The following is a 13,215-nucleotide window of genomic DNA, read 5'->3' as shown; positions in this document are numbered from 1 at the left end:
TGGGCTCCGTGGGGTCTGAGGCTGGGTCGCCTGGAGCAGGACCAGCAGCTGTGCAGAGGCTATGAGAACAGAGTGGGTGGGGGCTGCCTCTTCCTGGCCAGAAGGAAGTGGGGGAGTCAGAGCAGGTGCTGGGGCGTGGGGGTGGCCAGGCCTGGGCCAGGATGGGGTCGGAGTCTGGGCCTGTGGGCTGGGGCAATGGGTAGAGCCCCTCATACAGCCATGAGGGGGCGTCCAGCTTGGGGGCTCCTGACCATGCCCTCGGAGCATTGTGCTGGGGCAGGAGGGCGGGTTGGGGGTGAGGTGAGGGAGGAGCCAGGTCCCCGCCCTGGCTTAGGGGCTGGGGCCGGACACGCTGGGCTGAACCAGTGGCTGCAGTAACTGGTCAGCAGTCTCCACTCCCCACCCAGGAGGTGCCTGCCGCTGCCTCCCCAGACAAGGCCAGGCTGCTCAGCCGCTGTCAGCCCCCTTCACCACAGGGTGGTGGGTGAAGGCTGGCAGGACTGTGGCTCCAGGAGGAGGGAGAGACCAGCACAGCTGAGACCCAAGGGTGGCCTAAGGACAGCTGTTGGTGACTGAGGCAGAAGTGAAATGGGTGGGGCACAGAGTGGGGCAGAAACTAGGGAGACAGGGGAACCCCCATCCCCTTCCCTGAGCTCATCTTCCCCAGACCCCAGCTTTTGGGGGCTTGGAAACAGGCACTGCCAGGAACAGGGGTACTGGGAGCTGCCCTTCCAGGGAGCTGAGGCTGGAGGGCTAACCCGTGGTCCCTGCAGAGGCCCAGGCAGGTGTGAATGCTGGGAGTCCTGAGCCTGAGGATGCAGAGGTAGGGTGGGGAGGGCCATCTCTCTCCCCCCACCTCTGCCCTCCCCTGGCACGGAGGCAGGAAGCTTCTCCCACCCAGGCCTCCTGTCCCCCAGTGCTCAGGAGACCCCTGGACCCCTTTGGAACAGCTTTGGGAAGAGGGTTCTGACCCTGGGGGACAGCTGACCTGGCTCAGCAGGTGGCCAGAGCCCTTTAAAGCTCTGAAGTTTATACCCAAAGGTAAACACCAAAGAGAAGCCTGGGGCAGCTTGGGGAACAACTGAGCCCAGAGCACCGCCCCCCCTGCCCCCCTGTGGCTGCTGGAGGCAGTGCCTTTGAGCCTCCGGGAGGGCTGTCATCAAGCGCTGCCGTGCTCAGCTCCGAGACAGCGTGCCCACGTGGCCACAGGGACGGCCCTCGAGGCCCACCCAGGACCTCTGCCCAGCCCTTCCCCAACTCCTCCCCACTGCACTGGACCCCAGACTGGGGCTCTGTGCTCACAACTGACTCAGTCTCAGGGTCCTGCCAGCGGCACTCTGGAGCCGCCCATCCTCTGCCCCCCAGAACATGCAACTGCCCAGGACCAGCCCACACCCACTCCTGCTGTGGCCCATGTTCCCCTCGGCCCACGCCCCAGCCCACTGCCCCCAACACCCAGGGGCCGAGCCTGGATGGGGAAGCCAGGACCACGTGGAGTGGGTGTTTTGAGGCCTGCTGGGGTGGGCCTGTGTGGTCTAGAGGCCACCCTGTACCCCCTCCATGGGGACTCTATGGACCCTTTGGGGCCCTGGGCAGGGAAGGAAGTCCTTATGTGGCAGTGAGGGGAGGGCCAGGTCTGCTCTAGCCCCAAGCTTGGGGGCACTTCCCAAGGGGTGGAGAGAAGAGATGGGAACCTGGGAATTGTGCCAGGAGGCTGGGGAGAGGGGCCGGCTGGAGCCCCTGCCAGCCCATGCATTTCTCAGACCACAGCCCAGATGACCTGTCAGGGCCTGGATGGGCTGGAGATGCTGGACGTGGTGGCCTAAGGAAGCCTAGAGAGGTGGTGGCCTGGCACCCCAGGGAGCCCACCCAGGGCTGTGCCTCCATGAAATTGGCGTGCGGCACAGCACCTCCACTCCCCAGAACAGGGGTCTGGGAAGGCCCCCCTGTGAGGTCAGGTGGGGAGAAGGGACCTCTGTGTCTCCCTCAGGGCAACTCGCTGGGGTCCAGGGTTCTGATGCCACCTCCCCTCTCCCCCGCAAGTAACCCAGGAGCTCCTCAGGGAGCTGGCGATCCACCCCTTGGGGACAGGTCTGTCCGTGCGGGAGCTGGACCTTGGCCAACCCCAGGTGTGGCCTCAGAGGCCCCCGTGGAGGCCCAGCCGGGAAGGCCCCATCCCATCTTCTGTCCTGGCACTGCACTCTGTGGGGCTTCCTCCCAGCCTGGCCAAGGCCACGGTGGCCTCAAGCCAGGGATCCAGCCACATCCAGTGCTACAAGGAGGGAGTGCAAGCTTCCTGAATCGCAGAGGAAACCGTGGCCTTGCCCAGCTCAGAGGGGACGGGGACTAGGTGAGAGGGCAGTTGTGCCAGGGCGGCCGCCTGGGCCCCACGTGCCCTCGGGGTCGACGGAGACTTCAAGGCCCACAATCTGACCTCTGACAGCGCCCCCACACACGGCCTGAACGCGAGGGGGTCCCAGCCACCCGTGTGTGGCCGGTCTGGGGAGGGCTGTGGTGGGCGCACGCACGGCTGTCCCGCGGTCCTCTCAAAGTCCTTTATTGTACAATGTCATCTGTTTCGGGGTCGGGGAAGGACTAACAGGTACACAGCGAAATAGATAAATATGCCAAGCTCTTTCTTTTCTTTTTAAATCAGGCATTTATAAACAAGAAAGCATACATTAATTACATAAAAATAGTTTCCGAGTAGCAGAGTAAGCATCATACTGTCGTTAGCAGCAGCGTGGGGCACGGGCAGGGGCGGGGGTCTGGGTGATGTTAAAGGTAGAGATGGAGCTTTTTCCTTAATTGAAAAAAAAAATTCATTTGTGACTCCTGACTTAAAGCGAGAACAAACGTCTCCCTGGACCCTGGTGGGCTGAGGGTGGGGTGGAGGGCCGGAGCTCAGACCCACAGGGAGGAGGGGGGTGGGGGGGCCGGGACTCAGACCCACGGGGAGGAGGGGGGTGGGGGGGGCCGGGGCTCGGACCCACGAGGAGGAGGGGGGTGGGGGGGCCGGAGCTCAGACCCACGGGGAGGAGGGGGGTGGGGGGGCCGGGGCTCAGACCCACGGGGAGGAGGGGGGTGGGGGGGCCGGGGCTCGGACCCACAGGGAGGAGGGGAGTGGGGGGGCCGGGGCTCGGACCCACGGGGAGGAGGGAGGTGGGTGGGGGGGCCGGGGCTCAGACCCACAGGGAGGAGGGGGTGGGGGGGGCCGAGGCTTGGACCCACAGGAAGGAGGTCGTCACATGGGAAACGCACACGGGTTTCTCCGTCTCCCCTGCCCCCCGGCAGGAAAGCATTTTTTTTTCCTCAGTTAAAAACAGCCCAGAAAACAAGACAACTCTCAGGTAAGAAAAGAGTTTCTGAAAAAGGACCCAGCATATACATGTATAATACAACGGTGAAAAAGGAAAAAGTATTTACAGGTGAACTGTTTTTACACTGGCTAGTTCTGTACGAAAAGCAGACATTACGTGTATGAGTTAGCTGCTCCAGAGATATGTTATTGCTGTTGTTTTTCCCTTCGTTAAAAATCTTCTTTCAGTATAGAAATATAATGAGAAACTGAATACACAATCACTTAGATGAAGGGCCTCACACACAGAGGAGTCAGCAGCCCATGAAGTGGACACCTCTTCCCCCTTCTGCTGAAAGGAAACGGACTTGCACCTGTGCCAAGGGGAGCCAGGCGTGCACCTCTCGGGGCCTGGGACCGCTCAGTCCAGAGCAGCCCTGCAGCCACAGCTGCCCCCTCAGGCCCGACGGTGGAAGCGACCCTGGTGAGCTGAGGCAAGAGCTGCGGGAACTGCCTGGGAAGGTCCCGAGCCACAGTGGCTGGTGCAGGGACGGCCTTGCCTGCCTCTGGGTCCCACTGACCGCATGGGCCTGGCAGCTGCAGGAAAGGGTGGGCCCGGGTGACACTGGCTGGACCCTCCCAGAGCCGAAGTGGGGAAGGGCTGCCACTGCAGATACAGCGCTTTCCGTTTGGGGCAAGATGGGGCGGTGGAGGCGTCGACCCAACGGTGACCATCGGGATGGAGCAAGGGCAAGGAGAGGCTCTGGCCCAGACACAGCTTGGAAAAGTTCATCTCCCTCTGGGGTCTAAAAACTCAAAGCAAACGGAGCAAGCCGGGCGGCCCTGGGGATGGGGCAGGGCCTCTACCTCACTGTGATCTTTGACCTGGCGACACAGGACAGCCACACAGAAGCACGCCAACACACTTAAAGCTTTGCTCCAACTAAATCATTTAGTTTCCCTTGAAGAAATAACTGGAAAAAAAAACAACTCTGGTAAAACAAGGCTAAAAACAGCATTCTGCGTGTTGCATAACAAAACCGACCCTTTACAAGACACGGTAATAATGCCCGCTGACGGATCTACCTACGGCAGAGGTGTGGAATCCATGCACACAGAACAACCGCAAAGAAAATAAAAGCAAAGAAAATTCCAAACAAACACTGCATATACATGATGTCCCTTTTGCATTGCACTTTTAGAAGGGGTGGGGGGCTTCAGCAGCAACCAAGACCCCCTTCAGTAAACCAAGGGCAAAACCCCGCAGGCAATTCCGCCACCCAGACGCGAGGGCTCAGCAGTCTCTGGTCTTCGCTTGTCACTGCCCCGAGGTCGTCTGTACCTGGGCGAGTAACCTCCACCTTCCGTGAGCGCGTGCAGCTGCCGCGGGTGTTAGAATGGATTCAAGCAAAGAACTCCTGTAAGATCTTCTTATGTAAATAAATACCGTAACTGTAGGATGGGTAGCCGCCTCTTGTCTACTGGGAAATCATTTTTCAAGCTTGGGCATAGGAAACCTTATACAATTTGCATAAACAGTGAGAGTAAACGAGATTATTTGGAATAAATGCAAGGAACTTATTCTGAGAGTGGTAGATTCAGTCGCTACTGAAGACAGATATCTTGGGGGTAAAAAGACACAAGTCAGGATTTACTGTACAAGATGCTGGAAGGCACAGAACGACCCCCGAAGTTCAGTTTTTGCATTTTCGTTTTCTTGTGATTCCCTTGTTCAACCAAGCACCAGAGGGGGTTTCTAAGCACTCGAGCACTTCGGATTTGACTGCTCTATAAATCGGTAAAAACCTCAGTTCACTGGGGAATAGAAAGAGAAGGGAAGGTTGTTGACAAAGTGCAGTTCTAAATATACGTTTAAATGAACGAACAAAAAAAAAAAGAAAAATTGAAATAATGCTGTTTTTGTTCTAATGCTGCAGCCTCAGTCCCAAAATGAAGGGAGCGATGTTTGCCAAACTGAAAAGGGTCGCCCGGTCAGGCGGCACGTGTGCCTGAGGGGCTGAGGGTGTGACCGCCAGCCACGGTCACCACCCGACGCAGGTCAGTGCCTCGTGGTGGAGGAGCGTGGGCAGAATCACGGGGTGCAGAGGAGCCGAAGACCGTCCCCTCAGCTCTGGGACAGCTCCTGTGTGGCTCTGCACTTCCTGGCACCCGTGGGGACAGCGCTGGCATCGATGGCGGCGTGGCGGGCGGGGTGGGCGGCAGTAAGGCGGGCAGTGTTCGAGCTCATCTCGCACGCGGCACTGTCCCTGCTCTCCCTGGCAGCAGCAGGAAGACCTGGGTCCTTGTCGCTGAAAAAATAGACTCTGAAGAAAAACCCCTGCTGTCCTCACGCAGCCGCGGGCAGATGAGCTGTGATGGCTTCCCCGGCTGGGGAGGGTGGGGCGGCCGCCACCCCCACTCCGTTGCGGGTCTTCAGATGGCGTCATGTGTTGGGGCTTTTAAAAGTTAGTCATTTAAAAATGTGTTGATTTTCTGAATTTCAAGTCTCCTTACTGGTTTTAAATAGCTTATAACAAAAGTGTAAATGTTAGACTGTTCCAGCAAGCAGAGGACCAGCAGGCCGCCGAGCTGGCCCAGTCTCCAGCTGTAGTTGGGGGACACAGCTTGCTCACTTGAACTTGGCCAGTAGAAAATTTTGCAGTGGATTCCAAAACTACATGGTTACAAACACTCGCTTGGTAATAGGCACAGTAAGACGTTGTGCTGTGTGGGCTGCAGGGGCGTAGCCGGGCAGAGCTGCACCGCCCAGCCGCGCCCCCCTGCACCCGCGTTGTCGGCGGCGCTGCGGCGGCAGGCACGGAATCTAGGGCTCCAGCTCCGCAGCACCCTCGCTGCCCGCAGCCTCGGGGCGGGCCCGCGGCCACAGCTGCTCCTGCAGCTCCTTCACCACCTTCTCCAGGTGCTCCCGGGCCTCGCGCTCCCGCAGCAGGTCGGCCCGCAGCTGCTCCCGGTCCGCCTCCGCGTGCTGCAGCTTCACCTGCAGGTCTTCGATCTGAAAGGGAGCTGAGTGGTTAGCAGCGCCTGCTCGCTGCCCCGCCCCGGCCCAACGCTGCTTCTCCCACCTGAGGCTCCTGCACTGCTCCTGTGCCTCCCCCATGCCGCGTGCCGGCCCCTCCTCCACCTGCCAGGACACAGACTGACAAGACACAGGGCCCAGCAACCACCCACCCTGTGCCTGTCAGGGGGGCACGCACTGAACGTGGTCCCGGGCCTGGATTCTGCTCCGAGGCCTTTCCGGCTGGACAGGACTGGCCACCGGGGCCCACGGCGGCCCCACGCGGTCTGGGCTCCACGCCCACCGTGCTGCGTGCCTCAGTCTCCCCACCCGCATACCTGGGCCGAGTACTTGGCGCGCAGGCGGCCCGCCTCGCAGCCCTTGTCGCACACCCGGGCCTGCCGCGCCTGCTCCAGCTCCCGCTTCAGGCGCAGCCGTGACTCGTTGGCCTCTTTCATCTTCTTTTCGTTCTCGGCGCGGAGACGCTCGATCTCCTTCCGCAAGTTACGCTTGGCCTCCGTGGCCTCCCGCAGCTTCTCCTTCTTGGCCACGCGTAGGAACTCCAGCTCCTGGGGGCCGGAAGCGGCTCAGGGTCACTGCCTAGCGGGTCCCAGCACCCCCCCTCACCATGGCCAGCAGCCCTCAGCCCACCCCGTGGGGTCATCTATCTACAATGTGCCCTCGAGCCCCGCCCCCAGTGTGCCATCAACCCAACCCGTGTGGTGCCCCCACCCCACAAGGGCTTTTCAGACCCCTATCCTGAGTTTCTGCTAGGTCTGCAAGGGCTGTGCTAAACCTGAGGGCCTGAGTCAGTCACACTTGAGGCTGAGACGGGGCCTCCCCCGATTATCTAGGGCCACGTTCCCCTTGGGGGCAGCCAGCCAAGTAGGCCCTGGCTCCCATCAATGTGAGGAGGGCAGCCTCAGACATCGCACCATCTGAGGGCCCCGGGTCTCCCCACGCAGCCAGATGGAGACGTCCATCCGCCGGGCGCCTCCGCAAGCCCCCCCACTCCCCCCATTAAAATATCCGTGTGACTCACACCCCACGCTGAATATGTATGTGGGAAATCACACCTCCAACCAGAATCAAGGACAACAGTGGCGGGGGACGCGCTGGGGCGAGGGACTGGCACGCGCAGGGGGGCACGTCGGCAACCCTGCAGCTCTGAGGGCTGACGGGGTTGTGTTGTGCTAAAGCCCACGCCGCGGAAGCTGCCAGACGCCGCCGAGGTGTGAATTTAGCGAGGCCGGGGCTGGGTGAATGCCGGGCCGCCTGCACACCTGTCTCCCCAGGCAGTTCTGCCTGTGAACCGCATCAGAAAGAAACCTAAACAACGTAAAAGGAGGCGCGAGACTGGAGCTGCAGCGTGAGAACCATGAGGCAGAGCCCAGAGAAGCAGTGCGTGCAGGTGGGGGTGTGTGTGTCTGTGCCGGCCGAGCCCTCTCCTTCCTACTCGGGAGGCCTGGCGGGAGCCGCCTTCTGGAACACCAGGCTTTAGTAAGCACACCCCTCACGCCTGTGTTTTGCAGACGCCAGGTCTTGCTGGCGGAGCGCGTGAACACCCACTCCTGGAGCACACAGAGCAAGGAACTGTCTCCACGCAGCTGCTCCCAACTCTTTCTGCCACTAAAAATAGCCCGGCCTTCCTTATACCAGAGGAACATGGCTACTTCCTTAGTGGGGCCACCACGCAGGGTGTGTGATCCTGATGGGGAAAGCTGTGGTCAAGCCAAATGTAGTGGCCTCCTGGGATGTCCCTCGGCCTGGGGACACTGAGGGGCTCACCATACCCAGAGCTGCAGCTTTCGGGAGACGGACCCCCAAGGTCCCAGGCAGGCCCACTGAGGTGGAGGCAGAGAGGAGCGCATGGGGCAGCCACGAAGGGAGGAGGCACCACCTGTGCCCGTTCACCTGGTGCAGGCTGTGCTCACTGCCCGCACCCTGGACCTCCCAGCACCACTCACCCCGCTCACCTGGTGGAGGCTGCGCTTGGCCTGCAGGGCTGCGCTGAGCTTCTCCTCCTGCTTCACGCGCATCTTGACCACCTCATGCAGGAACTTCTCTTTGGCTTCCTTGGTGTCCAGGCCACCCTCCAGCGCCTGCCGAAGGTGCTCCAGCTCCGCCTCCAGCCCACTGGGGGCGTCGGCGGGGGCTGCGGAGTCAGGGACGGCCGAGGGCAGGGCACGCGCGCCCGGGGAGCCCAGGTCCTTGGCGGAGCTGGATGAGGTAAAGGACGGGGAAGAGAGCGAGGACAAGGAGGAGGTGACTGAGGAGGAAGCAGAGACAGAAACGAAGTCACGGAAGTGCCCGGCAGCTCCACACCAGGGAGACGCGCCGCTCCCGGACGAACCTGCGAAACATGGGGCTGCCAACGCACCCCCGGGCGACCAACCCCCCCTCAGCCAGTGCCACCCCCACAGCCCACGGCCCACAGGGGGTAGGCACAGAAAGCAACTCACACGTACATTCCTCCCTGCTTTCAACTTCCACCTCGGCCTCCGAGTCCTTGTCCTCCTCTGGGGCAGCCACGGGCGCCAGCGTCTCTGCGGTTCCTGGGGTGTCCACAGTCAGCTTCCGCTTCCGAGGCTGGGTGCAAGTGGCGAGAGGCTCGGGGGCCCGGGAGACGGCGGCGGCACACGGAGGACTGCTCACAACCTTCTGCTGGGCCGGCGGTGCGAGGGCCACGTTGGGGGCCACGGCTGTCTCAAAGCTCTTGTAGGAGTAGAAGCTAGAAGGGCAGGCGGGTGTCGGGAAGGTGCCTCTGTCCCCAAGCGCCACCCAGACCCATCCTGGCACGCACCCCCTCTGAAGGTGTTAAAGAGGAAAGACTTTTTCCCAGCTCCGAAAGAACCCATAAGCGTTTTCTGCTTGCCGGGTTTCTCGCGAAGGCCAGACACAGGCCAACCAACACATCAAGAAGCCGTGCCCAACAGACAGGGCTCCACCCACGACTCCACCCAGAACACAGGGAACGCTCTAGGCGTGCCCACCCTGATGCCAGCCAAACGAACCAACACCGAGACTGCCCTGACCAAAAGGCGGCACATCTGGGCACCCAGCCTGCAGAAACATGGGCGTGTCCGCATTCACAGCCCTCGTGGGGCCTCCCCCGTGATCAGAAACACCTGTGAAGGGCGCCCACTCACCTGTCTCGGATGAGGGCCGGGAGGTGTGGGGAGAGCTCTTTCTCACTCGCTGACACCGCAGGGGACCAGGGTCGGAAAGCAGAGAGGCGCTGGCGAGGGTGAACACAGCCCAGGCTCTGTCGAGAAAGAGTCGTCTGTGTGAGTGACCAGGAGAAAAACAAGCCACTTCATGTCCCTGAGGCTGCGCCGGGTGCCGGCCCTCAGTAGGGGGCAGGCGGAGACGCCAGCCGCTGGGTCTGTCCAAGGAGAAGGGCCCGGTACCCACCACCCACCACCCCAAGCACCCCGACAGGCCCCACAGCACCTTATTGGAAGAGCCGGCCAAGGTCCGCAGCCAGCTGGACGGCTTGTCCTTTTCGGAAGGCGCGGGGGACTGGGAAGAGGTGTCGTCTGTTTTGGGTCTTATGGAGGCCGGGGGCTCAGAGGAGACCTGTGATCAATGAAAGGTTTTGTTGGCACCTGTGGTTCCTGGGGCAGGGTCCCTCCACCAGCCCCGTGGCCAGCCCATGGCAGTGAGAGCCCCAGGCACTCCAGCCATGAAGGACCCTGAGCGGCGCAGAAGGCAGATTCCAGGGCACCCCCCAGAAGACCAAGTCCACTTTGCATAAAGGCCTTTAAGCCGCGTGCAACAGGTGCGTGGAGGCTGTGCTGAGGATAAGTCATCTCCGAGAGAACAGAGCGGACCTTGTCCTGCCGTTCCGGGTAACCTCACCCACGGCTGCAGTGGGTTTGGGATGGAGCACCGAGACCCACTCTCCCCTTCCACAGTGGCTCAGCCTGGCCCGGAGTCCCTCGGCCTTCTCCTGCCAAACCCCTTTCCTACAACCCGAGTGTGTTCTCAGAGGGTGCCCAGCGCTGGGCACTCAGCTCAACCAGCCACAGCGTGGCGAGAGCCACTCACGACGGATGTGTCTGGGAAGGGCAGCTGCGGCACAGGGGTGGTTCGCGGGGAGGGGACACTGTGTCCCTGTGGGCCACTGGCACCGGTGCATTAAAGAGTGGGCATTCTGGCTGCCCCCTCCCCACGGGAAGGAAACTTTTCAAAACGAAGGACACCATCCCCAAGGAGCCTGGCTCTGCAGGATGGCACCATACACACCTTTGCCTCGCTCCCTGCCAGCCCCGCTGCTGGAGGAAGCTTAGCAAAAGTGCCCGGACCCAGCCCACCCAGAACTAGGTGTTGTGTGTCAGGTGCCCAGGCACATTCCCCAAGAGCCAGTGAGTGATGCGGGTTGTGTGCTGGGGGCCTGAGCCGGTACATCCAGCCTCAGGCAAATGTGAACTCCCCCAGCCCTGCGGCTGGAGATCCCTGAGACGTGCTGCCCGCAAGGCACAACTGAGACCCAAGGTCTCTTCCCAAGCAAAATCACAGGGCAGTCTGTGTAAGATGGGCCATTCCTCTACTGCCAAAGACCCCATAGGACAGCACAGAGTCTCCAGGGCAGCTGGCGCCAGGTCTACACCACAGGCCAACACAGAACAGGCCATACAGGGCAAGGGGCCCTTCACAGGGGTGAGGTCCCACTCACCCTGCCGAGGCCAACCTCAAGCAGAGGCAGCAAAGTTGGGCAGTGGGGGCTCTGCCCTTGCCCTCAGCCAGGAAGCCTTGGTGGACAGAGCACACTCAGGGCCGGGGGCTCTTCCCACCTCCAGGACTCTAGGAGAAGACACTGCATCAGGAACCAGCCTCCCGGAGGCAGCGGGGACCCTGCTTCCCTAGGGAGAAGATGGGGCACAGGGCAGGCTGTCCATCAAGGTGCTCCAATTATGGGGATGGAGGGCCCTGGGGGAAGATCTGGTCAAAGCCTGTGGCCTCCCCTGCAGCACGTGCACCCACCCTGCAGCCCTCAGGGAACAAGCAGGGTGGGGCCAGGGGAGGGGCAGGTGCCCGGCTCTGACTTGGGCCCAAGGGAGAAAGGTAAGTGCTCGGGCGCACAGGGCCAGGGACGCAGGGCAGGCAGCCCCTGAAGGCTCATGGCAGCCCCGGCTGTGGATGGTTCTTTTCAGAGACACTAAAATAGCTGTTCAGGAAAAAAGACACTGAAAATACCCCCTCCATGTGGCGGCTTTCGAGGGGAAGTGAGTGTTGGTGACGTCTGGCGGAGGCCCTGACCGCAGGGTGCTGTGCCTGTGGCCAGCAGGGGCGGGTGCCAGCCTAGCTGCAGCAGAGCCCCTTCCGGAATCATGCGGACCCTCCCAAGAGGCACAGAAGGCCGAGGACGCCCAGCTGGGTGGAGCTTCCTGTCTAAGCAGCCACTAAAACAGGGGTGGAAATTCGGCTCAGTTCTCACTCGGGGAAAAGCCACAACAGCCGGCGCTGACTCTGGGAGACTCAGAGACTCCTTGAGGGGAAGGAGATGCCTCAGGCCACCCCTCCATGTGAGCCAATGCCTGAGAACACGGCTCTGGCTGGCGGGGACCCAACAGCCGCCCTGTGGAGGTGGCGGGAGGACCGTAGGCCCAGGGCCCAGGGCCCTGAGCCCAATCCACTCAGTGGGGGTGGCCGAGGACCCTGCGGATCTGGAGGGTTGAGGCAGACGGGCTCGGGGCCATCCTTGGGCCGAGGACCCTGTGGATCTGGAGGGTTGAGGCAGATGAGCTCGGGGCCATCCTTGGGGCCAGGGAGGCTCCTGGTCTTCAGGGAGCCAGGACGGGCCTTCGGAGACCTGACCCCATTAAGACCCCCCTCTGACCCCTCATCAGGCGGCTCCCAGCTCTCAGAGCGGGCTCTCTGCAGCATCAGAGAAATGGAGGGGAATGTGTAAAATAGAAGGTGTCTGCGCCCTTGTGGGCCGGCCAGAGGAAGTGACACTCTCAGAGGGACTGTCACCTGAGCAGTATTGGTTTTCAAAGCCCCAGGAAGCAGACAGCCGTCTTCAGGCCTGGGATGCCACCTGCCCTACCAACGCCCCTGGGGGCCCCAGTGTCAGCTGTCGGCCAGGGACAAAACCACACCCAGTGACAGACGGCTGAGTCTTACTCTGGGAAGAGCAGCTACGACCGCTTGCCTCTGGTGTGACCCTTCCTGGGGCTTCAAAACCAGCCCTTGGAGCCCACAGGCCACGAGGCAGGAGCACGGCTCTGGAGCTGACACACCAAAGCAATGGGGCTGGGCCTGGATAGGCCTGCAAGGGGCAGCCTCATCCCAAAGCCCTTCAGGCCACTGTCAGCTGCACAGCAGAGGCCAGACGACACACCGCACTGCCCCGCGGCCGCTTCCCCTCCTGGAGTCCTTCCCCACACCCCGAAGATGACCAGGCAAGCTACCCAGCCAGCAGGCACCCAGGGAACGAGTGTGAGCTTGCACCCATGTACAGGTGCCCCCCTGCCAGGGCAGGGCAGGGCTGAGGAATAGCGGGCCCAAGACTGTGGACACCTGGGCCCTCTGACGGAACAGTCCCTGTGCAAAGCCCACAGGACCTATGCAGAGGCGGTGGCCCAAACAGGTGAGGAGCCAGCAGTGGATACCTGCTGAGGACTGGGCAGCCACAGTACACTGCCACACTGCCACAAGCAAGCCACCAGCTCCCCATGGGAGGGGTCTCAGAAAAGACGCTCTCCAAAAACACGCACCCCACCCTCGGGGGCCCTGCGTGTCAGGCCTGTAAGGTGCCAGGAACAGAGAAGAGCCATCGAGAAGGCCCTGGGGACCCTTTCCTGCCTGACACATGCAGATGCTCAGGGCTCAGAGCGAAATGCTGGCCCGTCCCCTGCAATGAGGAAAGGGAGTTTGGAGGTCACAGAACTGCCAT

At 61.6% G+C, this 13,215-nt stretch overlaps 1 protein-coding gene across 2 annotated transcripts in view; it reads right to left on the bottom strand.

Moving 5' to 3' along the window:
- Nucleotides 1-2,644: 2,644 nt before the first annotated feature.
- SKI (SKI proto-oncogene) overlaps nucleotides 2,645-13,215 on the bottom strand; it is an 80,134-nt gene continuing 69,563 nt past the window's right edge. The window contains exons 2-7 of one of the 2 annotated variants that reach the window (XM_030805370.1): nucleotides 9,768-9,893; nucleotides 9,464-9,579; nucleotides 8,783-9,045; nucleotides 8,291-8,583; nucleotides 6,653-6,883; nucleotides 2,645-6,311 (exon numbers count right to left, since the gene is read on the bottom strand). In XM_030805370.1, the coding sequence (XP_030661230.1) occupies nucleotides 6,123-6,311; nucleotides 6,653-6,883; nucleotides 8,291-8,583; nucleotides 8,783-9,045; nucleotides 9,464-9,579; nucleotides 9,768-9,893 (1,218 nt within the window). In that variant the 3' untranslated portion in view covers nucleotides 2,645-6,122. Of the gene's footprint in view, nucleotides 6,312-6,652; nucleotides 6,884-8,290; nucleotides 8,584-8,776; nucleotides 9,046-9,463; nucleotides 9,580-9,767; nucleotides 9,894-13,215 lie in introns of both variants that reach the window. The other variant, XM_030805369.1, reaches the window with a different exon arrangement.

The sequence above is a fragment of the Nomascus leucogenys genome, chromosome 24 (assembly GCF_006542625.1).
Source record: "Nomascus leucogenys isolate Asia chromosome 24, Asia_NLE_v1, whole genome shotgun sequence".
Taxonomy (NCBI): Eukaryota; Metazoa; Chordata; class Mammalia; order Primates; family Hylobatidae; genus Nomascus; species Nomascus leucogenys.
Note: the sequence above shows the minus strand (reverse complement) of the source record. Positions and strands in the feature narration are given on the sequence as shown.